Source organism: Petaurus breviceps, unplaced genomic scaffold (genome assembly GCF_028583685.1).
Source record: "Petaurus breviceps papuanus isolate PSGF00001 unplaced genomic scaffold, PetGlider_PUasm1.0 90825, whole genome shotgun sequence".
Classification (NCBI taxonomy): domain Eukaryota; kingdom Metazoa; phylum Chordata; class Mammalia; order Diprotodontia; family Petauridae; genus Petaurus; species Petaurus breviceps.
The window spans coordinates 14,464,482-14,490,652 of record NW_027187353.1 but is presented as its reverse complement, the minus strand read 5'-3'; the positions used below and the strand labels follow the sequence as shown (position 1 = coordinate 14,490,652).

The following is a 26,171-nucleotide window of genomic DNA, read 5'->3' as shown; positions in this document are numbered from 1 at the left end:
CTTCCTTCCTTCCTTCCTTCCTTCCTTCCTTCCTTCCTTCCTTCCTTTCCTTCCTTCTTCCTTCCTTCCTTTCCTCCTTCCTCCCTTCCCTTCCTCCCTTCCCTTCCTCCCTTCCCTTCCTCCTTTCTTTCTTTCTTTCTTTCTTTCTTTCTTTCTTTCTTTCTTTCTTTCTTTCTTTCTTTCTTTTGTCCTTTCTTTTTTTCCTTTCTTTCTTCCTTTCCTTCTTTCCTTCTCTTTCTTCCTTTCCCTTCCTTACTTCTTTCCTTTCCCTTCCTTCATTTTCCTAGAGGCCTAGAAATTTTAAATGACTTGTCCAAAATGACACATGGACAGTAAATGAAACAGGTATGATTTGCATCCAGGTCCTCTGACTGCAGAGGAAGTACTCTTTGCATTGTACCAAACTGCCTCTCCTATTGTACCTCTCTCTGGGACTATTGAAATAATCTCCTACTTGATTTCCCTCCTTTCAGTCTCTCTCCTTGCCAGTCTACTTTCTACACTACAATCAGAATAATCTTTCTAAGGGACAGGTCTGATGATATCACTCTTTGACTTGACAATATTGCTTGGCTGCTTGTAGCCTCTGACACTAAAATCCAAACTCCTCATCTCTCTCTTTAAGGCCTTCTATTGTTTGGTTCCAACCTATACTTCTAGATTTTTTCACATGTTCTCTTTGTCGTGTTCCTTGTTTCTGTCAAACTGGCTCAATGTTCCCTGTCTACAGCATTTTGTCTCCCACCTCTGAGCCCTCACCAAGCCATTTGGGATGGATTTGGAATGCATTCCCTCTTCATCTTTGCTTTTCAGAGTCAAGTAGGTGGTGCAGTAGGTAATCTACTGGAGTCAGGAAAATCTGAGTTCAAATTCAGCCTCAGACATTTACTAAGCTTTATGATCCCAGGCAAAGAATTTAACTTTTATATGCCTTCATTTCCTCAACTGTAAAATAAGAGATAAAAATAGCACTCACCTCATAGGGTTGTTGTGAAGATCAAATAAGAGAATTATAAAGCACTTAGTATAGTGCTTGGCAAATAGTAGATGTTTAACACATTTTTCTTCCCTTCCCTCTTCTCCTTTGAAATGGAGTCAATTTTGCTTGATTTTCTTAGTTTTTGTTCCACTTACCCTTCTCAGATTAGATTGAATAAACTTATCTGCAGAAATATTGCACCTCCACAGTTTGATGGAAGCAGTATGAGGGCAAGGACTGCTTCATCTCTCTTTTTTTCATCCTGAGTATCTAGAACAACTGGCTTCCCTCTGGATTCTTTATTGGAATAAGATCTGTCACTTGGGTGTTACCCATCACAGGTGCAGAGCCATGATTGCTAGAGAAGAGGTTTGGGGTGAAATCAGGTACACTCAAATGTATTTTGAAGTCTATGGCAAAGAGTTTTGATCAAATCAGCAAGAAGAAGATCAAACACAGACTAGATGAGCTGTTCTGGGTGGGTGGGTCCATGATAAGAGATAGAGGAGAGAAAACAGAATTACTCATCAGTCATTTTACTTCTTTTTTCTCGAATAAAGGGAATACTTTAGACTGGAAAGGATGGAACAAAAGTGGTTAATGGGGAGATGAAAGCCAAGATGAACAGATCAGTCAAGAGATGGTAAGACAGCACCTGGCTGTCCTCAGTGAGTTTAATGTCCTGAATCTAGGTCAGACAAATCTAACAAATGAGCATAGGCAAAAAACAAAAAAAAACCCCAAAGCATCAGTCAGGATATATTGGTAGCTTGTTCAGATTGCCAACGTATGGTGGAGTCTCAAGAAGCAAGGATATAAGAGAGTAGTCTCCGTCTGTGGCATTCACCAGTCTCAGGGGCAGCCATGCATTTCAAGTGTGGTTGTACCAGACTGGGTTCCATACTCCTTCCTCCCTCAAATCTCTTTCAGCTATAGAGTTCCCATCAATGCCACTGCTTATATACAATCTATGGGGCCAGGGTATTTTCTTGAGACTGTCCTGCAAAGAAATATGGATTCTTGACTAAAGTTCTCCCTCTTCCTGCCCCATTTTATATTTCTATTTTAAATTTTTTATTGATTTTTTTACATTGCTATCATTTCCAGATACCTGCACCTCCCCATCCCCATCCCCCACCTTCCAGCAAGGCTTTGTTTGAACAGAAGCAAAAATCAAAGTGAAGCATAACTAGCATGTAATAAATGAAACGTTCCTCCATGTCTCCAGGAAGATAAAGAGGCACAATCCCGACTCTTCTCTAAGGCTAAGATTCATCACCATCATTTCTCAGCATTGAGTATAATTTGAAGAATATCCATAATGACAACAATATAAATGGAAATGATATTCTTTCCTTGTTCTTCTTCGACTCTGCACCACAAATTTCCCCAGGTTTCTTTATCCTTTCTTTTTTAAACAAGGCATTGATATTCTATTACATTCGAGTAACACTCCTGGTTTAGCTATTCTTTTGGTCATATCTGATTGAAAAGTAGGCTGATCCCAGACGTCTGGCACAAATGTACTCTCTTAGAGTTACTGTGATACTAGAAGCAGTTCAAGGGTATCAGATGGAGCCAGTTTTTGGTCAATTCTTTCAGCAATCAAATCCTGGATATCTTCTACATAGGGTGGCCAGTACAACTGATAATGTTGTAGTTTGTAATATTATAGAGTGTATAGTGTGTAGTCTAGAATAACAACATCATCCTTATGCAAAAGCATAATCTGTGAACACATCTTTCATGTAGGTTTTTTGTGACAGGTTATGTCCTGGGGTACTTTTTTAGGGTATGGAGAGAGTATTGGCTATTCTCTCCATACTCAACATAAGAGACTGGCCATGCTTAGATTCTCCATGGTTAATTTATTCAATTTGATCATCTTTATAAGGTAGATCTAGGAGGTCTTCTAACACTGAACATTTCAGTAGGTGACATAGCCACTAAGAGTTATGTAATGGCATCTAGGTTGTTCAGTGTTTAGACTACTGGCCTGGAGTTAGGAGGACCTGAGTTCAAATCTGGCCTCATATACTAACTGTGTGATCTTGGATAAATCGCTTTACCATGTTTGCCTCAGTTACCTCATCTGCAACATAAGCTGGAGAAGGAAATGGCAAACCACTCCAGTCTTTGCTGAGAAAACCCCAAATGGGGTCATGAAGAGTCAGACATGGACTGAAACAACTAAACAAGAACACAAACAAAAGGCAAGATGGCTCAGAGAAGTGACATTTGTTATTGTTTTTCAGGGATTAACATTGGATTAGAGGATTTAGAGATGGAAGGAGTTGTAGAGCTCATCCAGTCCAGCTTCCTTCCTTTATAGCTGCAAAGATGGAAGTCTCTAGAGGTTAAGTGAGTTTTCCAAGATAAATTGATAGTAATTCAAATGGATTCAGGTGTAGTTTCCTAGACACCCAATTCATCACTCCTTCCCCTAAGTCATGATGCTACTGTTGCTGCTATACATATTTATATTCACTTTACATAGCTTGCTATGATTCATAAATAATTTTAAATAATAACAACAGCAGCATTGAAAACACCTAATATTTATATAATGTTTCAAGGTTTACAAATTCTTTTTAATATATTATCTAAATAGGCTATGGGATCAATGTATCATAGATCCAGAGTTGGGAGAGATATCAGAAGACATTGAGCCCAATCTCATTTTGTAGGTGACAAAACTTTCTTTTTCTTGAGAGCTTGGCTTGGGAGGTGGCATTACTAGGAGACCTCATCAACGTACCTGGCACACATGCATGTTTCTGAATAAATGAAGCTGACTATTCATCTGTCCTGGAGCCAGTCATAAGACTTACATAGAGAAGATCCAAGCTAGTACAGTTGCTTACTCGAGAAGGGGCATATCAAACAATGTCTGAGTCCATGAAACAGATGGGAGTCATATCATGCCATCAATGAGCACAAGCGACTTAACCCCTGGGACGGGTGAAAAGGAAGGCTTCTGCTGTTGATTGAGGTCCAATGTATTTCACAGAGAGCTAAGCAAACAGAAGAGCTGATGGATGAGTTCAGGCGGCAACTGAGCTCATTCATTCAGCCTCTGGTTCTTTGGATCAAGTCCATTTTTGCTAAAGAAGTCATGCTGGCCATTATGTCTTTGGCTTCAATGTCAGTAATTTCAACATTTCAGTAATAATGAGAAAATATTTTATTTGATTATTTTAATGAAAACATAAGCAGAATACAAACTCCTTGGGGAGAAGTATTGTTTTGTTTCGGTCTTTGTATCCTCATTATCTTGACCAGTATCTGACAGATGTTGTTGAGTTGTTTCAGTCATGGCTAACTCTTTGTGATCCCTTTTGGGGTTTTCTTGGCAAAGATACTGGAATGGTTTGCCATTTCCTTTTCCAGCTCATTTTGTAGATGAGGAAATTGAGGCAAACAGGGTGAAGTAACATGCCTAGGGTGACACAGCTAGTAAGTGTCTGAGGCTGGATTTGAACTCATGAAGATGAGTCTTCCTGACTCCAGGTCAGGGACCCTATCTGCTATACCACCTAGCTGCCTATCTGGTTCATAGGAGTTGTTTCATAAATATTCAATGAATCAAATTGAAATGAGGAAATTGAATGGAAACACATCAAATCAAGTTAATAAACTTTTATTTAATGCCTATCTGATAGGCATTGCTTCGAGCACCGGAGACACAGGGAAAAGCAAAACTAGTCCCTATCCTCAAGGAGCTCACATTTTAATTGAGAAACAATCGACAAATAACTAAGTACATTTAGGATGTTTGCTCTGTAAATAGGAGGTCAACTTAGAAGGAAAACATTAGCAATAAGGAGCACTAGGAAAGACTTCCTGAAGAAGGTGGGATTTTAGTGGAGAACTGACATTAGCTGGCACATAGAGAAGGCAACTAGATGGCACAGTAGATAGAGTGCTGGGCCTGGAGTCAGAAAGAGCTGTGTTCAAATCCAGCCTTAGATACTCGCTGTGTGACCTTGGGCAAGACACTTCACCCTGTTTGTCTCAGTTTCCTCATCTGTAAAATAAACTGGAGAAGGAAATGACAAACCACTCCCAGATAATCCCAGGAATGGGGGACAATGAGTATGGAGGTGAATGATGGTGTGTCTTGTTTGATGAAAAGCAAGGAGATCAGTGCAACTGAATCACATAGAACATTGAGGAGAATAAGGTGCGAGAACCCCGGAAAAGCAGGAGGAGTTCAGCTTTTAAAGGTTTGTAAGGAAAAATCAAATATCTTCCTAACAGAGCTACCCAAAAGCAAAATGGGTTCCTTTCATATGCGTTTTCTTCTCACTGGCCATCTTCAAGAGACAGCTGTATAACCACTTGGATTTAACCTAGGGGAAGGATTATTATTCTAGTCCTGTTTAGACTACGGGGCCTCTGAGGCTGCTTCCAGAAACTTTGCAGTTTAGCTCATGAAACGCTGTAATAAGAGTAGGCAAGACCTATGTTCTGATTGAATTTCTGATATTTATTCACTGTGACCATGGGCGAATCACATAACCTTTCTAATCCTTAGTTTTCTAACCTGCATAATGGAAATAATGCCCATAGGAATTACCTTTCAATGTTGTCGTGAAAATCAAAGTGCTTTGCAAACTCTAACACATCCTATACAATTCAGTTCTTCCTATTATCATCATCATTCTCCTCCTCCTCCTCATCACTTTTCTAGACCTAACAGTCTGATTCTGAAAATCTTTCCACAGTGTACTACCCATTTCTTTGCAGAATTCTGCCCACTCTCTCTTTAGCTCTAATTTGTCCAGAAAAGGCTGCAGCTGCTATTAACCAAAGCTTTCCCATGGGCCATGGGGGTACAGAGAGGAGTGGGAGGGAAAGAATTCCCATGGGATGTTGTGGCCCAGCTCCAGACAGAATTCATGTTGGGAGATACGAGTTTAGAATTGAAAGGCCTTGGCCATCCTGATGTCTGAAGTGGAAACCAAGGTTTCCTGAATGAGCTGAGATTGTTGACCTGAAGCTGAATGGGTCTGGGGTGCTAACCGGAGAGAGGGAGAGAACCCACATCAGAAGGAGCAGCATCAAGGAGCAGGCTACAGGAGGGAGGCAAAGTCTGGGCTTAAGGACTGAAGATTTCAATGACTGGTGCCTACCAGGTTATGTAACTAGACCATGGAAATTCCAGTTTGCTCCAACTCAGTGGAGATTTGTCTGTGGAGGCCTAGAGGCCTAGAGAGTTTAAGTGACTTGTCTAAGGTGACACATAGACAATAAATGAATTTGAATGTGGAGCTTTTAAGCCTTTCCTGCGAATACTCGCTGTTGTCCGGCTTCATAGACTTCCACAGAGAGAGAGATTTCCATCCCCTAATTTCATCCTTATAATTTTCTCAGGTCATTATCAAATCAAAAATGTGTCAGAAACCTGCCTTTGTGTACAGCATACACTAAATGCCATTGAACTGTATGTAATATCTTGACTACTGACTTTCAATGACTTACTGAATAAAATCCAAACTTTTTTCACCTGGTATTCAAGGCTCCCCAGAATCTGATGCTATTTTGCCTTTTCAGTCTCATTTCATACCATTTCTCTCCATATATTCTATGCTTCAGCCAATTTGGACAACTTGGTAGTTTCATGGGCAATCAGATAGTGCAGCAGATAGAGCACTGGGGCTGGAATCAGGAAGGCCCGAGTTCCAATCCGACCTCAGATACTTACTAGGCTGCTGTGTGACGTTAGGTAAGTCATTTAAACCCTGCCTGCCTCAGTTTCCTCATCCATAAATGGGAGTAATAATAATGTCTACCTCACAGGTTCGTTAGGAGTATCTTAGGAGATGATGTCTGCAAAGTGCTTCATACAGTCCCTGGCACATAGCAGGAGCTGAACACAGGCTGCTTTGTTCCTCCCTTTCTCTGCCACATGGCTCCTACTCTTCCACCCCCTGCCTTCATGTACACTTATGGCACAGTGGAAAGAATACTTCATTTAGAGTTAAATAATCTCAATTCAAATCCTGGCTCTATATGCTTGAGCCTGGGATAGATGCTGGTCTCTCTGTGCCTTAGTCTCCTTATCTGAAAAATTAGGAGAGAGGCTATGTGACTGTTGGATCCCTTCCAGAGGGGGAGGGAAGGACACTGAGTTTAATATTGAAGGACTTGGGTTTAAATGCCACCTCTCTTATTTACTATATGATCAAGTATTTAATTCCTCTGAGCCTCAGTTTCCTTATTGGTAAAATGAAGGTGTAGGACTACATGGATGTCAAAGGCTCTTTCAACTCTAAGTTTTCTGAAACCTCTGATCCTGGGATCTCTATTGACACTGTTTCCTGTCCTTCAAATGTTCTCTAGTTCTGCATCTCAGCTCTTTGAAATCTTATCCATTGAAGAAATACAAAGTACCTGCCTGCCTTCTTGCCCTCAGGGAGCTCAAAAACCAGCAGGAAATCCCACCAGCTACAATAATTCTACAACAATCTTTGCTTTCATAGTTGTGGGTACTGTCTCCATTCATGCAGGCAACAACTTCTCCATCTGATTCATGACAGTCTCAGTGGGTTGCTGTGGACGCCCAAAGCATAGGGTGTCTGTGGACACCCACAGAAGACTGTGGCCATCCTTTGATTATGGGCCTCCCCTAAGTAACCTAGGCTGATGGTAGGTGACAGATAAGCAATTCCTTGCTACTCTAGGTTCAAAAATTTTCAAGCTTGGTAGGACTTTCCAGGTTTCTTAAGAACCCAAAATATCTCAGTCTCATGATGAGACATTAAAAAAAAGGCTTTAATGGAAGAATGGGTGAATACAAGAATGTTTATAATACAAAAATGATATGTCAATGAGTCAGAGGTACAAAGGAGTACTCTGGGAGGTCTGATGGGTGTGGGGTATCAGGGAAGACTTCCTGGAGGAGATGGCATTTGAGCTGAGCCTAATAAGCTTGAATTTCAACAGACAGATATGGGGGAGAATGCATTCCATATAGAATCCATTAGCAATCACAGTATCATGGGCATAAGGAACTAAAAGGCCATACTTTGTGACCTAGACCTGGATGGAATTCTCTTCATAAATAAGGTTGCTTCTTTACTGACAGATGATCATCTATCAGTGAGGGGAACCCCACTCCTGAGGCTTTCTACGAAGACTCAGGGCCTTCCCATTTTATTGCTCCTTGAGTATTCCCTGTTTTGTTAAGATTTGGTTCCATTGCCTGCTTTGACAAGCCCCTCCACAGAAAAAGAAAAACTTGTGTTCAAGTTCCACCACAAAAATTGACTAGCTATATGATCATGGAGAAGTCTTTTAATTTCTTTGTTCCTCAGCTTACTTATCTGCAAAAGATGGGAAATTAAGTATCTTTCTCACAGGTTCAGTGTGAGGCTGAATGAGATAATTTATGTAAAGTTTTTTCTAGCTACCCCCTTCCCACTTTACATATTTGACTCTAGAACAAACGGTAAAGTCTCTTCACATAGAAGGTACGACATATGTGTTTTTTCTATTTGAACTAAACCATTATATGCCTCTGTTCCTAGGTTGTGCTTTAACATAATTTATCCAAAGGAGTTATGGTGGGGTATTTGATGTCGGTATGACTACCTAGCTATTTGCTAAGTGACCCCTGGAGCGGTAAAGTGGTGCAGTGGATAGAATGCCTGGCCTGGAATAAGGAACACTTGTCTTTGTGAGTTCAAATCTGGCTTCACTTACTAGATGTGTGACCCTGGGCAAGTCACTTCACCCTGTTTGCCTCAGTTTCCTCCTCTTTAAAATGAACTGTAGAAGGAAATGGCAAGTCAGTCCAGTATCTTTGCCAAGAAAACCCCAAATGGGGTCACAAAGAATGGGACAAAACTGAACAATAACAAATGACCCCTAATGCCTTTTACTTTCCCAGATGGTCTCCCTTCTGACTTTTCCTTCCCTGTCAGCTATTACTTTTTTATTGCTAGTTCTTGATTATCATGGGAAATACAATAATTAATCTTCAAAGAATCACAGAATCATAGTTTTATAGTGGAGAGGGACCTCAGCAGTCTCCTTGTCCAACCCAAACTGGAAACTAGTCCTTTCTACAGCATCTGATGAACGGATGGATATCTGTTGGAAAGCCTCTGCTGTCTGACTACACATGAGGGAGCATCTGCCACCTAGAAGCTTGGTCTCCTGTGTTTTTAGACTGTTCTAACTGATAGGAAGTCTTCTCACTGTCCCCACTCCACATCAAGGCACAATTGACCAGTTTCCTTTGCTCCAGTTTTACCCTTGAGAGTCAAACAGAAAAGTCTACTCTCTTTTCGCCTTCAGATTTTTGAAGGCAGCCATTGATGGCCTGTACAACCTCTGATCCATCTGAGTTCACTTTACTTTAAGCTAAATCTTCCCACTTCCCTCAGTCAATCCTCAAACGACTTGGACTCAAGGCACGTTACCAGTCAGGCTTTCCTCCTCTGTGTACTTCCCAGCTTATAAACATCTTTCATAAATTGTTGTCCCAGAACTGAACACAGTGCTCCAGAAGAGATCTGATCAGAGAAGAGTACACAGTGACCATCATGTTTTTGTTTCAGGGAGCTAGGCCTCTCTTCATATAATATAGCATTACATCAACTTTTTTTTTTTCGGCCATCAACTCATAATACTGACTTGTACAGAGTTTGTAGTCTAAATCCCCAGTGGATTTGTTTTCTTTCTCCAAACAAAATACTGTCTGAGCATGATGCCCTCATTGTGTACTTGTAAAGTAGGGAGTCTTTTGGCACCAGGAATGAAATTTTACGTTGAGCTTTGTTATATTTCATCATATTAGATTCAGTTGGGGGCCTTCATTTGCCAAACTCTCTTTGTATCCTTACCCTCCCCAAACTGTTGGCTATCCCTTTCAGCTTTGTGTCATTTTAAATTTTAATAGACATGCCACATATGACTTCATCCAAGTCACTGATAAAAATGTTAAATAGCGTAAGGTCAAGCACAGATCCTTGAGGGGCTCTCCTATAGACTTCCTGTTACGTTGACATTGGCATACTAATGACTCCCCTTTGGATTGGTTCACTTGATCCATTCTGAATCTAATTATATTATTATCCAGCCCATGTTTCTCCATGTTTTCCACAAGAAGACTATGAGATAGTATATCAAATTATTTGCTGACATCTGGGTAAACCATTTTGATAGCACCTATCTGATGTACTAGCTTAGTAATACTGTCCATAAAATCACATAAGGTTAGTCTAGCATGACTTGTTTTTAGTGTTGGCTCTTGGTCATTGCACTCCTTTGAATGGTCATGGATCCTCCCTCTAATGATCCATCCTAGGATTTACTGGGATTGAAGTCAAACTCGCTTTATTACAGTTTTGAGGTTTTTTCTTATAAAGGAAAATGAAACTACATTTGCCCTTCTCCAGTCCTTTTCCACTATCCATGACCTTTAAATATCACTGGCAGTGTCTTAGCTATTGATTAAGCTAGGCCAGGGGATCTGAATTTATCAAAGTCAATTAGGCACTCTCCCCCTGTATCCTGGACTACCTCAGGTGTTAAATCCCTGTTAGCCAACTCTGTTTTGTCATTTCCAGAGTAACCAGTACTCTCTCTGGGAAAGAAAATAAAAACAAACAGAAAATTAAGTGACTCTGCCTTCTCCCCATGGTTAGTTATCATCATCCAATCCAAGAATTTGTCCAATGCTGCTAAGATCCTATGACTCTATTTAGATCTATGAATAGATCTATTAGATCTCATCTATGAACCAAATTAAGTAATATACACGTGGTATATTGGAGTGTTACTTAAATGTGGGCTGTTCTAGAGGTAGTATGACTGAGTGGATAAAGGGCCAACCTTCAAGTCAGGAACACTTGGGTTCACGTTCTTCCTCTGACCATAATTATGTCAACCTTTCTGTGCCCCAGACAACACTATCAGACAGAAGCTGTTGATTTGCATGGTTGGGGCAGTTGCCACACTGTCCAGGGAATTTACCACATTGGTGACATCATATAGCTGGATTAAAAAAAGTTTGATGCATACTTTTTCTCCCAAAACAATCACATGGTGGCTTGTCTCTTCTTAGATACCTCTACATACTTATTAGGCTGATCTTGGCACAGCCAGTCCTTGGGCTAACTCTTGGGCTCTAGAATTGTATGGCTTTGGTCCTTTGTGAGCCTTACTGCTTCCAATCTACAAACGTATGCTTCATGGCAACATAGATTCAGAGTGGGTAGAGAACTCAAATATCATATAGTCTAGCTCTGTCTCTGTTTCTGCCTCTCTCCCCCCCTCTTTCTCTCTGTCTGTCTCTCCCTCTCTGTCTCTCTTTCTCTCTCTGTCTCTCTCTCCCTCTTTGTCCCTCTGTCTCTCTCTTTCTCTGTCTCTCTCCTTTCTCCCTCTTCCTCCTTCCTCATTCCTCTTCCTTTCCCCCTCCTCCTCCTCCCTCTCTCTCTTTAACAGATGAGGAAACTGAGGTCCAGAGTCCATACTTGACTCTTTCTACCCCTGATTATGTTCTATTGCCATGCCCTTTTGCACCCAAGGTTACATCTATACCACAAAGAGGCATCAGATGAGGAAGTTTGTAGAGGTGGAACCATAAATCCCTCTGCTCCCTCCATCAAAATGTCATTAAGAGTTTTATTCACACCACCGAGGAAGTAAGTTCTGACCTCAGGATTATTTGCATCCTCTCCCCTTTTCCTTGCTGTCCTCAGCAACTTTTTTATGCCCTTTGGATCAGTTGCTGTGTGCTACACGGCTGAATGTGGGCCAAATGCTTGAAGGCTTGGCAAGCGGGGGCACAATAATGACAGCTAACATTTAGATAGCATATTAAGGTTTGCAAAGAGTTTTGGGTGAGTTACCTCATGTGATCATCATACTGATCCTGGGAAGTAAGTGCCGTTATCATATCTATTTTACAGATAAAGAAACTGAGGATGAAATGTACTAGAACTTTCTTAGGGAGACAGCAAAAAAGTAGCCGAGGGAGGATTCGAATACAAGTCTTCTGAGTCTGAGCCCAGTACTCCATCCACTATGTTACCTGCCTACCTAAGGGGACAGTCTAGGGGAAAAAATATAAACAGAAAGGGAAATGGAAAGAGCACAGTTTTATAGCATAATTTAAAGATGTATTTGGTACAGTGGGTAGAATAAGGTCTGAAGTCAGGAAGTCCTGAGTTCAAATCTGATCTTAGACACTTATTAACTGTGTGGCTCTGGGTAAGTCACTTAACCCTGTTTGCTTCAGTTTCCTCATCTGTAACATGGGGATAAGGACAGCACCTACCTCTCAAGGTTGTTGTGAGGAACAAATGAGGACCAAATTGTAATACACTTAGCATAGAGCCTGGAAGAGAGCAAGTGCTATATAAATGTTAGCTATTATTGTTTTTATTATTGTTGTTGTTATTATTATGGCTTCTATCTCAACAATCCCAAGAGTTGTGAGGCTATGACACAGATTATACTATGTCAGCTATTCATCTAGAAGGGAACTTAGAGGCTCGTTAATTCCCCCCCTTCTCATTTTACAGAAGAGAAGAATGAGAGCCAGAAAGGCTGAGACTTGGCTAGGGTCACACAGGTAGTGACAGAGGCTGAAACTTTCCTGTGAAGCACAGATGGATCGGTGTGAAGGCTCATGGAGGTGACCCTTGGCCATTACCTTTGCTCCACATGGATGGATGTAATATTTTACAGGATGACAATAATTCCCAACTGGCTTGTTCCAGGTGGCTCTGGTCACCTGGAAAGAGCCTCTTGTTGGTGCACACTAAGCCTTGGCCCCAAGGCCAAGGCAGCCAGAGTATTTCTGTGTTTTTAGAGAATCAGGAAGCAAGCAGACAGAGAACTGGTCCTCCTCAGAGGGCTAGTGCAAAGAACATTGGTTTTAGAGTCACAATACTTGGGGTTCAAGGCATAGCCCTGGGGCATATTCTGGGACCCTGGCTAGTTTTCCTCATCTATAAATTAGAGATACTTCATAGACCCATAGAATCTTAGATTCAGAGCTCGATGAAAACTGAAGCCATCTATTCTACTCCCCTCTCTTTTATTTCAAACTTAAAAAAAATCTTCCATGAAAAAATTAACAAGCATTAAAAAAATATCCTTACAACCAATATGCATAGTCAAAAAAATAAATTCCCACATTGTCCGTGTCCAAAAACGTGTGTCTCGAGCCATCCATCTCTGTCAGGAGGTGAGCGGTTGAGTTCATCCTTAATCTTATGGAATAATTATTGTCACCAACCCCTTCTTTTTCACAGATGAGGAAACTGGGGACCAGAGAAGTAATGTTACTTGCCCAAAGTGACACAGTTGGGTAAACTTACCTCCCTCATAGAGTTCTTGTTAACTGTGTGCTTTGAGAACCTTAGTGCACTCTAGAAATCAATGTGACTTTCTCTGACCAAAGGGCTGTGATAGAATTGAATCTTCCCCAGTCAAGTCTCCATTGCATTCTCCTAACTGCTTTGATGGCCTTGTTTAGGGCCTTTGGAACATCCCCCATCTATGGGGGCTCTGCCTTTGTAGACTTTTTGTTTTGTGTCTCTCTTGCTGCTTCTAGAAAAGTCTGGACTTGTCAACAGAAACAAGAGCCAGCATTTATTTAGCCCTGCTAGGAGTTGCTACCCTGCAGGCACTTACAATCAGTCATGGCTCCAGATAGTTGCAGTATGTGTTGAAATTGACTATGTGAATAGAAGGGCCCATGCCAAGAGAAGACAGAATAGTGTGTGTGTGTGTGTGTGTGTGTGTGTGTATAGGTGTGTGTGTGTGAATGTGTGTGTGTGTATGTGTATGTAAGTGTGTGTGTGGGAAGAGCTCTGAATTTGGAATCAGGAAAGATGTGAGTTCAAATCCTATCTTATTTACTGTCTGTCTGACCATGAGGCAAATTACATAGCCTATCCCTCAGTTTTCTACTCTGTAAAGAGGGAATAGTAATGGCCGTAGCACTTACCTCACAGGATTATTCACAAAAACTAAGATAAAAAGCCTGGGCAATATTTTTCCTTTTCTTTTTGTCACTTTGACATTAATTTTTTAATTTCAAATTACAAATTCTCTTCTTCCCTCCAGATCCTCCCCCATCCATTGAGAAGGCAAGTAATATGATGCCCATTATACATGTGAAGCCATTCAAAACATCTTTCCACATTAACAGGGTAATGTACTTTCAAGAGTGCTGAACATGCAGTCAAGAAATACCTGACGCTCAGTCCTGCAACTGACAATTCTAGTTGAGTGATGATGGACAAGTCACTTAACCTCTTTGTAAAATGGGACCATTAATAATGTTAGTGCCTACCTTACAGTGTTGTTGTAAGACTCAAAGACACAATGTTTGTCAAGTGCTTGCAAACTTTGAATTATTATGTAAATGTCTACAATTAGTGTATGTACAGTGCTTGGTATAAACCTTAAAGTGTTCTGTCCATGCCCAATGTTATTATACAAGGAGGGTGGGGTCACGTCTAGCTAAGATTCTAGCTAGAGAAGACTTCTAAGGTGAGGGCTGAAAAGGACAGGAAAGATGACTGAATTTGAATCTAGGGACTTGAATCTAGGGCCACTATGATGTTTCATGCATTGTAGAATTTAGTAGTTTTGTCACAGATTGGATGTGGACGTTTTGGTTTAGAGCCTGGGTCATGGAACTTTGTATGTGGTAGGTGCTTAATAAAGTCAAACTGTGTTGGATGGTGGCTCTAAAGTTTGGTTCTAAGTGATGTAAAGGCCTTCTTCCTTTGGGAAATGAGATTAAGACTATTCTCTGTATAATTAAATTTGTGTCATTTCATTAAATGATGATGGAACAAACTGGATTCTATTGGTGATTAGTGTCCGAGCTTCTATTTGTCAATGATTTCTGGAAATAAGCAAATCACCTGATTTGGTGGTGTAGATTTCAGATAAAATAGGGGAATTGACCTTTAGATTACAGTTTGGCCCTTCTGTTGGCATCCCCTTCTTTGTACAGAAGATACTCAAATGCGGGCCCAACTTGCTGCTGCAAAAGACCTTTGTTTTCTGTAGCTTGCTGAGCATGTATCTCTTTCTGACATTTCCTTAGTTTTGGTGATTGTGGCCAGGAGTTGTAATTCTCCCTCGAGGATAACTGATGAGAGATGAATGGCAGGCTGAATTCAAATTGATCAAAATAGAGCTGCCAAGAGACTGAATAGAAACAAAACATTTGCCATCTATGAGATATTTCTGCTTTTTTCAATATTAAAGAATTTTAAATGCCCAAAGGCTTAGTCATAAGGCACACAGAGGAACATGGGGAAGTTTATGAAGTTAGAGGGTCCAAGGTCTTGAAACATGGGATAGGTGAATTTTGATGAGGTGTATGTGTGTAGGAGAAAAATTGGTTTTAAGAGGAAAATGCAATGCTAGTTGAATTAAAACTGGTTATTTTAAAATGTGTTCCTTGGTACACATAAGATATACAAATATTCTAGAGGAAGGCCTCCAGCATGTTGGGAATTAATACCTGAAATCCAAATAATGTTCTAAAATTTTGAAAAATGCTTCACCATGGTATAATGAGCTAGACAACTGGAGTCAGAGGAATGGGGTTTAATTCTCAGATCTGCCATTTTCTAGCTCCGTGACCTTGGGAAATTCATTAAACCTCAATGATGCTCTCTTTCCTCATCTGTAAAAGGAAGTAGTTGAAGTAAATCACTTTTACAGCCTTTTGCAGCTCTAAACATATGATACTATGATCCACCATATGAAGTAGGCATGAATATATTATTGTCAACTCTGCTTTATGATGATGAAACTGAGGGTCAGAGTGGTTGTAAATTGCTTCTAATCATACATTAGAAAGGACAAAAGATGTGATTTGAATTAAGGGCTTCCTGACTCCAGATGCAACACTCTATCCATTATATACACTGTCGAAATAGATCTTCTATGTAAGATCATTATTATTTATAACAATAATAACTTTTCTGTAGTGTTTTGAGGTTTATAAAGCACTTTACAAATATCTTATTTGATCCTCACCAGAAACAACAACAAAAAAAAAACACTGAGAGGTCTTTGCTATTTTCACCTCCATTTTAGAGATAAAGGAACTGAGGTACAGAAAGATTAAGTGATTTAGCTAAAGTCATTTGGTTAGTAAGTATCTGAAGCATGATTTGCACTCAGTTCTTCCTGATTCCACATCCAGCATTCTACCTACTGGATCATGTAGCTATAGCCTATATGGGGGGGAAATGACCCAGAATTACATAGGATGAGAAGTCATGCCAAAGTTGTTATTTGTGCCTTTGGAGGATTTACTCATATCACTGAGGATGGAAAGTTCTTCAAGTTTCCAAGTATAGAATTTCAAAATCAAATGGTCATTCTAACGATATACAATTCATCAAAAAGGATTCAGTGGACTCCCCCCTCTCCCAAGTATCTCCTTTTGAAGAAAGAAAAAAAAAGGCGTTGAATTTGTACTATTATGGTAAGCAATGATCCTGGATAACTCACTGTTCTGCTATTATTCTTTTGTATTCAATATTCCATAAACTGTGATGCAAGAATATAAATATTTTTCTTTTTGTTACTGAATAAAAATACTAGGATTTAAGTTCATCTTATCTGGGCTCCCTGAAAACATTCTTGGGCCAGTTCCTGGGACTTACAGAAGGACAACAATGATACACACTTTATCTTGTACTCATGATCTTGATTTCTGCTAGGTCTCTATATTTTGGAAGGCTTGTTTTTGTTTTCTTTCTTCTTTCTCTTTCTCTTGTTCTTTCTAATTTCATTCATAGCAGATTATGAGTATTTGCTATGGCAACATCTGCTAATTTTTTCCTTAAATTTTTGTGTATCAGTGGTTTCTCCAGGCAATTTTGAACTATGGTCTTATCTGTGAAAATGCTGTAATTCCATTACAGTCTATTTGTTGAATTTTCAAGGATATTTTGAGGGTTGCATTTGTAGGAGAAAGATTTGCTTTATCAGTCCATAGAAGAGGACTTCTATTTTAATTCTTGCTGTCAAGTTCAGTCTTGCTAGGTATCATGTAGGTGCTAAATTTTTGCAGCTTGTCATGATATATTGCTGTTTCTACTGTTTCTTATCATGGTCCTTATTGATCCATAAATGCTGGTGCTTTAGGGATAACTTGTCTCTAATCATTGGTGGCAATGACCTTGTATTAACTTGCTATAATAAAACTTTCTTTATAGATAAAAATTCTAATGATTAATAGTCTTATTATTTCCATTATTATCATCAAAATCTAGCTGAAATATGAACTTCCTCTCCAGGAAACCTTTCCTGATCCTCATATCCTGGCCATGATGAGCTAACCCTAAGCCTCACAACATTCACTCTTCACTTTATTCTTCTCTGTTGTATGAAGATCCTCAGAGATTTGATTTAGAGCTAGAAGAAACCCCAAGTAGCCATCTAGCATGATCCTTCATTTGTATTATTGTTGTTATTCAATTGTTTTAGTCACGTCTGACTTTTCATGACACAATTTGGGATTTTCTTAGCAAAAATGTGAGAATAGTTTGCCATTTCCTTCTCTAGTTTATTTTACAGATGAGGGAACTGAGGCAAACAGGGGTAAGTGATTTTGCTCAGGGTCACATAGATAGGCTGAATTTGATCTCAGGTCTTCCTGACCCCAGGCCTAGTGCTTTTTTCATTGACCACCTAGCTGCCCAATCCTTCATATTACAGATGAGGAAAGTGAGAACCACAGAAGTTGATTTTCCCAGTATCTCACAGGCATTAGATGTCAAAGATGAGGTTTAAAATCAGGACATCCGTGTCCAAATGCTGCACTGTTTTGGCTACCTTACCCTGTGCATTAGAGTTTGCTGCATCTTTCCCCACAACTAAATTGTAAAATTCATGAAGGAAGGGGTTTGGTCTTATATAAACTTCTTATTCCACACAACACTTTGCACACTGAATCACACATATAACAGGGTTTTATTTTGTTCTTGTTTTTTGATGGACCCTGAATAAGCTGATGATTTAATGGATTTCCTAGTGATATATTCTCTCATATTCTCTCTGTTTCTCTGTTCTTTCCCCTCCCTCCCCTTTTTCTCCCCTTCCTTTCCCTCCCCTCCCCTTTACTCTCCTCCCCTCTCTTCTCCTTTCTCCTCCTCCTGCTCCTCCTCTTCTTCTTTTTCTTCTTCCTCCTCTCTTCCTTTCTCTCTCTCTCTTTTTCTCTTTCCCACTCTCTCCTCTCTTTCTATCTTTTTTCTTCCCTGATCCTTTCTCTCCTTTCTCTCAGTCTTTTCTTTTCTCCCTTCTCCATATTCTTTCCTCTATGTCACCTCTCCCTTCTTCTCTTTTCTAGATATCCGTGGGTTGCAGAGCTTTCTGGACCAGGCCTCCAGGTTGGGCCTTGATGTATCTTTACAAAAGGTGGACAGGAACATCAGCCGGGTATTTACCAGCCTCTTTACCACCATGAAGACTGAGGAACTAAATCGCTACCGGGATACACTACGTAGGGCAATCCTGCTGCTCAGTCCTCATGGAGCCCAGACATTCATCAATGAGGTCAGTGACTGTATATTTGTCATAGAATGTAGTAGAACTCGGTCAGGTGAGCTCCTGGATCTGGAATTCCACTGCCAGACATTCGTCTTGGGGTAATTTTTCTTCTTGATTATGAGGCTCAGACCGTCTTGGGTTTGCTGACTGTTTGAGATGCAGCAAAAAGTGGGACTGGTATTCATTATTGTACAACCTTGGGGGTGCCAAACTTTATTTTTTAAGTGTATCTTTGTTTTCATCTTGAAATGCTATGTTGGCATGTTGAACCTTGGTGATGCTAGGGGCACCTAGAATATTTTAATCTTTTTTAGAAACAGAGAAGTTTGCTATACTCAAGACATCTATGACTTTAATGGTGTCTATCACATGCTGCACAGTGAAGTTGTTTCAGGGTCAGGGATAAGGCTTGGGACCTTTTTCTCATTGCCCAGCCTTTCCTTCTGCTACTTCAAGATCTACCAAAAAACAAATATTCTCAAAGCTATTTTGTCTATTGGTAGATGCACTATTAACACGTCTTACCATACCAAAATTGTGCATTTGTTGATCTTAGCAAGGCAGCAGATTGTGTTTGTATTTATTCTTTGGTTCCTGAGGCTACTTATTTATTACTTAATATTAGGGCTGATTTTAATGACTTATTTGGTGTAAGAGCCGCTGGTATGTACAGAAATTATCACTTAAGTAAACAGATCATTAAGCTGAAACTAGACGAGTCAATATAATGCAAACATTATATTGATGGCTGAGGGGGTCAGTTGATGAAGGGCATGGACAAGATGGCTGAAGTTAGCTTAATTGTTGCTTAAGTGTTGAGTTCCGTTAAATGTACAAATAAGGATGATGGATTTCTCCAGTGCATGGGGACTTTTTACAGATCTATACATTTTCTCTTTCTGTCAAGCTCCATTGAGCTGTCTCTGGAGACTGTTTTCTATTGTGGACTGAACTTTCTGGGATGTCTTGGGCGACTTGGCTGCCATTGGTTTTTATGTCATCTTTGTGAAGAGGGTCTAGTAAAGAAAGACATTTTGCTCAAATGCCATTTGCCATTTCACGAGCAAATGTGAAAAACTTTGACTTTGCAATCATTGGATGGTTGTTTTCTACTTTTAAAAATGTTAACTGCAAATCCTGTGTCAGGTAGAAGAGATAAAACCTCATAATCTATTGAATTCTGAAACATCACCCATTTGGAAAGGCTGATAAAGGGGAGGGAGAAAAGTGAAAGCTTAATAAAGTTCTGGGCAGTGATAATATGACATTGAGGACAGACAGTAAGTGTATTAATAATCATCAGTAATGTGCATCTTCCTGAACTAAAGCTTTAGACCATTAAATGACCCCTGGGGTGAGTCACTTTAAGTGGAAACTTAAAAACAGGGCCCTCAGGGTTTCAGATGGGCACATGAGAAATAAATTATGGTGGATTATAAACAGACATTTTCTTTTTTATTAAGTCATTTTATCCTTGCTCCATGTTAAGAGTCCTGAAAGTTATACAGGCAAACATCACTTAATAGGAATAATTGCTTCCATGAAAATATAATGTTGGATAAAGTAATGTTATCAAGATGGATGAGTTTTGTAAGAACAAAAAAGAGTTGAATAAATGAATTACTGATGAGAAAGCATTCTTTAAGTGCCTTTTATGAGCCAAACACAGTACCAAGGGCTGAGGATAAATATAGGAAAAGCTAGATGGTCCCTGATTAAGGAGTTCACATTCTAACTGGGAGAGACAATACAAAAAGGGCCACCTTCAGGCCAGATGGAAGGGGCCAGAAGACCTTAGGGATTTAGAAGTTTGTAGATGAGCTGTGATTGCCTTGTAAGCTGAGATCGACCCTCCTTTTTTCCTTGTATTTCCAATGCTTGGAACATAGAAGGCACTTAATAAAAGCTAGTTGACTGAATGACAGAATAAAGAGTGGTAGGACTGTTACTCAGAACTTCTCTAGAGAGTGATCTAAGTGACATTTTGGGTTGGAGAGGAGGGAGACTGGCAATGTCCTGGGCAAAAGGTGGTAGTCTGGGGATCAAATGGAGGCATCTCTAGCAAGCTCTGGGCACACAGGGCATAAAGAAAGAGGAATATCCCTTGATAGAGTACAGGTTTCTCTTTGATTTTTGTATCTCCAGAACATATCACAGGGGCTGAACCATAGGAGGTACTCAATAATGGTTTGTTGATAGAGTTGAAGCCCCAGCCACCCTTTGAAGGCAGAGCATAATTTTAACAAGGAGAGATGTAGAAGGAGTGCTTGGGAAACAGATGGCTTGTAGGAAATCATGGAAGCAGGAGAAAGCAGAGTGAAATCAAGCATATGAATGTCTTCCATTTAAGCTAGAAAAAGGGGAAGAAGTCGAAGTGAAACCATGCTGAATCTATGGGGAAGGGCATGGGAGAAGAGAGAGCAAGTGATGAGTTGGCTTAGTCTCAGGGCATAGAGACAACAGTGTTGGGTAAGGTATGAAATAGCTCAGTTATAATTTCTAAATAATTTATTTCCATAGTAAAGTATTATTTGGGATACACTATGACACCCATTGTGAACCCTTTGGCATTTTTTTGAGCAGGGAGAAAGAGTAAAGATCTCATTAGGAACTTAGATATCCAGAGGGACTTAACAGTATCAAATGAAAAATATCCTGAGAATTTCCCTTAGTTCATGCTTGATTTGTACATGTTTTCAATACAGTCATTTTTTTCCTGGCACTCTGCTACTTGCACAGTTCTCCACAGATATGGAAACACAGTTACTGTGAGCCATTGTGAAGGCTACCCAGTTGAAGCCAAGTGGCAGGGTGAACTGTCACTAACCCAGCCCATCTTACATGCCCTGGGACTTGTCCTGTGTACATAGTGCTCAGAAAGAGGTCTCAGAATAACTTGAGGAGGGAACTGGGAACAATTCTTGCCTTCCATTAGATAAAAAAAAGACATCAGTCTACCAGAACAGCTTCCCAGTCAGGTTACAAAAGTGATGAAAGGAATGGAGGGCATGCCCTGAGAGGGGGATCAGAGCATTCTGGGACTGAGAGGAAAGGTAATTGAAGGGGAAATACAGAGCTGCAGAGAGGGAGAGGATAGGGCTTGAGAGAGAGATTTCTGATTTTCAAGAGGGCAGGGGCCTTATAAAAGGTGGGTGGGTCACCTAGGACATGAAAGAGAAGTAAGGGGTTGGCATGTTTTCATGAAGACAATTGTGCCTTGAGGCCATAGCAGGGAGGAAAGTCACCCTCAGGGCTTCATGTGTGTCTCATTCCTTGATGATAAAGAACTGAAGAAATAAGTGAGGGCCATTTCACACTCATAAAAGGAGGTCCTAAGAGGTCTGAGCCAAGACCTGTTTCCCTTTATCGTGGGTAATATAGGGCTATGACCACTGTTTGGAGCTCACCTGTGTGTCTCTTTGGTTTTCCAACATGCTGGATTTGTTTAAAAATTAGCTCCCCAACCTGACATTGTGGGAAACAGACTGAAGCCTATTTTTTCAGCCTTATCTCACTCTACCCCATCATGATTTTATGTGATAGTCATGCTTAGAATTATACTACAGACTTAGGGAGGGACCTTGAGGATCATGAAGTCTAACCCCATCATTTTTTTTAGGTGAGGAAACTGAGCCGCACTTATCAAGGGTTGCATCAGTAGTGTCTGGGCTTTGATTTGAAGCTGGCTCCAGGCCCAGTGTTCTACCTACTACACTGAACTTCCTTCATTCCTTGAGATCCTCCTGCCTTCTATTCCCATGTACTTTTCCCTTTTCTCTGTCTGAAGGAAATATCCCCTTCTTTCAAAAGCCTAGTTCAAGAGTCACCTAATCTATTCAGTTTACCCAGATTCCTCTTCTCTTCTCCCCCAATGAAAAAAGAATTTCTCCTATTTCTTTATCTCGTTCTGGTTTCATTTGTTTGCTTCTATGAATGTTATGTTGCCCCATATTTATCACATCCTCCACATTCATTTATAAGTTCATTGGGAAGAGGAAATGTATTGACTTTAATCTTAGCATCCCCAGGGCCTACCTCAGTACTATGCACACAACACTTAATACTTTTCAAACAAATGAATAGAATGAAGAACAGCTCAAGTGGAGAAACCATTATTTAGTGCATCTTTATGTGTGAGATGTTCTACAAGAAGTTTAATTGTGAACACAAGGGTGAATAAGACAAGTCATTTCATCTCCTATGAAAAAACCATCCAATGACTCCTTATTGCCCCCAGGACAAGATATTCTTGTTTGGAATCAAATGTTCTTCCCAATCTGGCCTTAACCCACCTTTGCTGTCTGATGATACTTCACTCACCTTCATACATTCTATGTATAAGCTGGCCTGCTGGCTCCCATTTCTATGCTTTAGCACAAGCTATACATCCTTCCTGGAATTTATTTCTACCTTACCAGTGCCTCTTAGAATAACTAGCTCCTTTCAAAACTCAAGTGCTACCACATAAAGTTTCCTTGATCCTCTCAGATAGTAATGCCTCTCCCTAAATTGCTTTGTATTAACACTATATACATACACATAGTACATAGATGGAAGTATTTATGCATGCAAATATGTAATACATATATAGTGCATATGAATATGTGTGTATACACATATATGTATGTATTTTATATACTCCCCACAATAGTATGATGTAAACTCTATGAGTACAAAGATTTTTTTCTTATTTTAATCATTTTGTATTCAGTGTCAAGGATGGTGTCTGGTATACATTCAGAAATGTAAAAATGTTAGGGAATTAATTGATTCTCAAGTCAACCATGACTCCATGGTTCATAAGATGACAAACGTAGGACTGCTGAGGAACTTAGAAGCCCTCTAGTCTTACCCTTTCATTTGACAATGAGGAAAATGAGGCAAAAGATACCGGGACTTGCCTAAGAGAAAGAGTTGGAATTTGTACCCAGATCTCCAGCTCCAAATACAGCTGACTATCTCTGTTGTATCATGCTTAACTTATGGTTTTGAGCTTAGGTTATGGAGCATAAGGAGCCAATAAGATGTTAAGATAGAGTCATCTAAGAATTTGAAATGGGAGTCTGGAAGTCAGAAGGAGACCTCAGAGCTAGAGATAATCCTAAGAATCATTGAAGGAAATTGTGGGGTAAATGAGATCCCCAAGGGAGGAAGGAGAGAAGGAATTTTGATGTCAAATAAAAAAGGTAGGGAATTACGTCTACACTTAGTTGGTAGAGAAAGAAGAATAACCAGTGAAGGGGATAAGGGAAGGAGTTTTCAGAAAGTCATTCAAGGAACAGAAGAGTAAAGGATCATAGAACACAAGAGAGGGCATTAGCAAAGGGAAAGATGTAATTTAGAGTACCCAGGATCGAAGAGATTTTGAAGAGAAAGATTTAGAGAAGGCAATTTTGGAGAAAATGATTTCAGAGACAGAAGAGACCAATGGTAGAGACAGAAACCAAATTGTAAGGAGGAAGTGGGTGACAGGGAATTGCAGAAGGCATGTGTAGATTTTGCTTGGCAGTAAAGAGGGGACAAATGGAAAGGTGAAGAGAAACCTTTGTTGATAAATTTAGTGATATTTTTTAAAGGCAAGACAAGTGTATTTGATTTCAGAAGGAAAGTAATCCATAAAGATGGAGAGATTCATGGTGTGAAATTGTATTTGAGGGAGAGGAGGTGATCAACAGAAGAAGTTTCTAGAAGAGCTGAGAAGAAATGTGATTAAAAGCACAATAAAGATATTAACTTTTGGAATTAAAGGTAAAGAAAAAGAAAACATTTAAGGTAAAGGAAGAGATTCATTGAAAGCAATTGCATAGGATGCCATAGTACTTCTCAATAAAATAGTAGGCAAGGTCAACTACTGAAAATAAAGGGATGGTGGGAGGCTTAATGAAAAGTTGTCAACAGATATTATGGAGAATTTGGTAATGACTTAATATGAAATGTGTATGTAACACTCTGTCTGGGGTTATTTCCCTAGATTGCATTCATGGATTGAAGTCAACAAGAATCAGTTGGCTGCTACTTCTAGGGTTCTAGAGTTCATAATATGGGAATGTGTTTCTAGTACTGATGACTAATGAGTTCCTACCAATATCATTATCCCTAACAATCAATCAGTAGACTTCAAAAAATGACACAGTAAAAACAGTTAACATAAAACATGACCCCCCAAACAAACAAACACTGGTGACTATTCTCCCAATAATACAGAAGGGCCCATGGGAAAAGTGGGTTTGAACTTGAAATATCGTGATAGTGACAATAATGGGAACGGCTGTTTGCTATTTTCTTCTAAGGCAAAACGAGGTTAAGTGACTTGCCCAGGGGCATACAGCTAAGTGTCTGAGACCAGATTTGAAATTAGGAAGATGTGTCATCCTGAAAACAGGCCCAGCACTTTATCCACTTTGCCACCCAGCTGTCCTGAATAAGTAATTTCTACATGCCATTGAATGCAATCAAATAAGTTTCCTCTAGACTTGGGATTCTTAATCTGGGATTCAAGTTTGCTTAAGGGTCTCATGAATAGATTTCAGTGACTTGGTGAACTTCAATTGGAAAGAAAAAAGATCTTTATTTTCTCTAACATCTAACTGAAATTTGGTGTTGCCTTCAATTATGAATTTTAAAATAATTTTGATATCTTTTACATAACCAGAATTTCAGTATTCCTCAATTCTCCCCTCTGAGAGAGAAATTCCATATAACAAATATTTTTTTTTAAAGCAATCGGGGTTAAGTAACTTGCTCAAGGTTACACAGCCAGTTATTTCTGGGTGTGGTGCTGAGTATCTGAGCCCAGATTTGATCCAGGTCATCCCGACACTGGAGCCGGTGCTCTTGCTCACTGAGCCACCTGGCCACCCCTAAGCAATTGGGGTTAAGTAACTTGCTCAAGGTTACACGGCCAGGTGTTTCTGGGTGGGTGCTAAGTGTCTGAGCCCGGGATTCGATCTCCAGGTCTTCTCAACACTGGAGCCGGTGCTCTTACTCGCTGTGCTACCTGGCCGCCCCAACAAATATATTTTTAAGAAAATAAAAGAAGAAATTCAGCAAAACCGACTAATACACTGGAAAAGTCTGAAAATATGAACAATGTTGACTACCTGCTAAGCAGGGACATTGGCCTCCTTGCTGTTTCTCATACAAGGCACTCCTGCCAAGTCCAGGCATTTTTACTGATTGATCCCCACACCTAGACTTCTTTTCTCCCTTATCACTTCTTGGGCTCCCCAACTTCCCCGAAATCTCAGTTTAACTCACTTTCTGCAAGAAGTCTTTCCTGTTCCCATTTGCTCTTTCCCTTTATTGTTTATCTCCAATTTATCCTTTTTATATGATGTTCCCTTTGCATTTTATGTAGCTGTTTGTATTTTGTCTTCCCTATTATATTGTGAACTCCTTGAGAGCTGGGGTGGTTTTTGCCTTTCTTTGTAGCCCTAGTACTTGACTTGACTGACTAAATGACCTCCCTTTGCTGCACCAGAGTTGAAACAGAGTGCCTTCTCATACCCCTCCTTTAGGACCATACTTGTTCTTTATTATTTTGAAACATTTGCTTTTGATTTGAAATTGTTGTTCAATTATTCATTTAAAAATAAATATATATATATATATATATATATATATATATATATATATATATATA

At 39.8% G+C, this 26,171-nt stretch overlaps 1 protein-coding gene across 1 annotated transcript in view; it reads left to right on the top strand.

Moving 5' to 3' along the window:
* Window positions 1-26,171, top strand: part of GRID1 (glutamate ionotropic receptor delta type subunit 1) — a 1,154,654-nt gene that overhangs the window by 526,506 nt on the left and 601,977 nt on the right. The window contains exon 4 of the mRNA XM_069071354.1: window positions 18,330-18,535. Within this exon, the coding sequence (XP_068927455.1) occupies window positions 18,330-18,535 (206 nt within the window). The remainder of the gene's footprint in view (window positions 1-18,329; window positions 18,536-26,171) is intronic.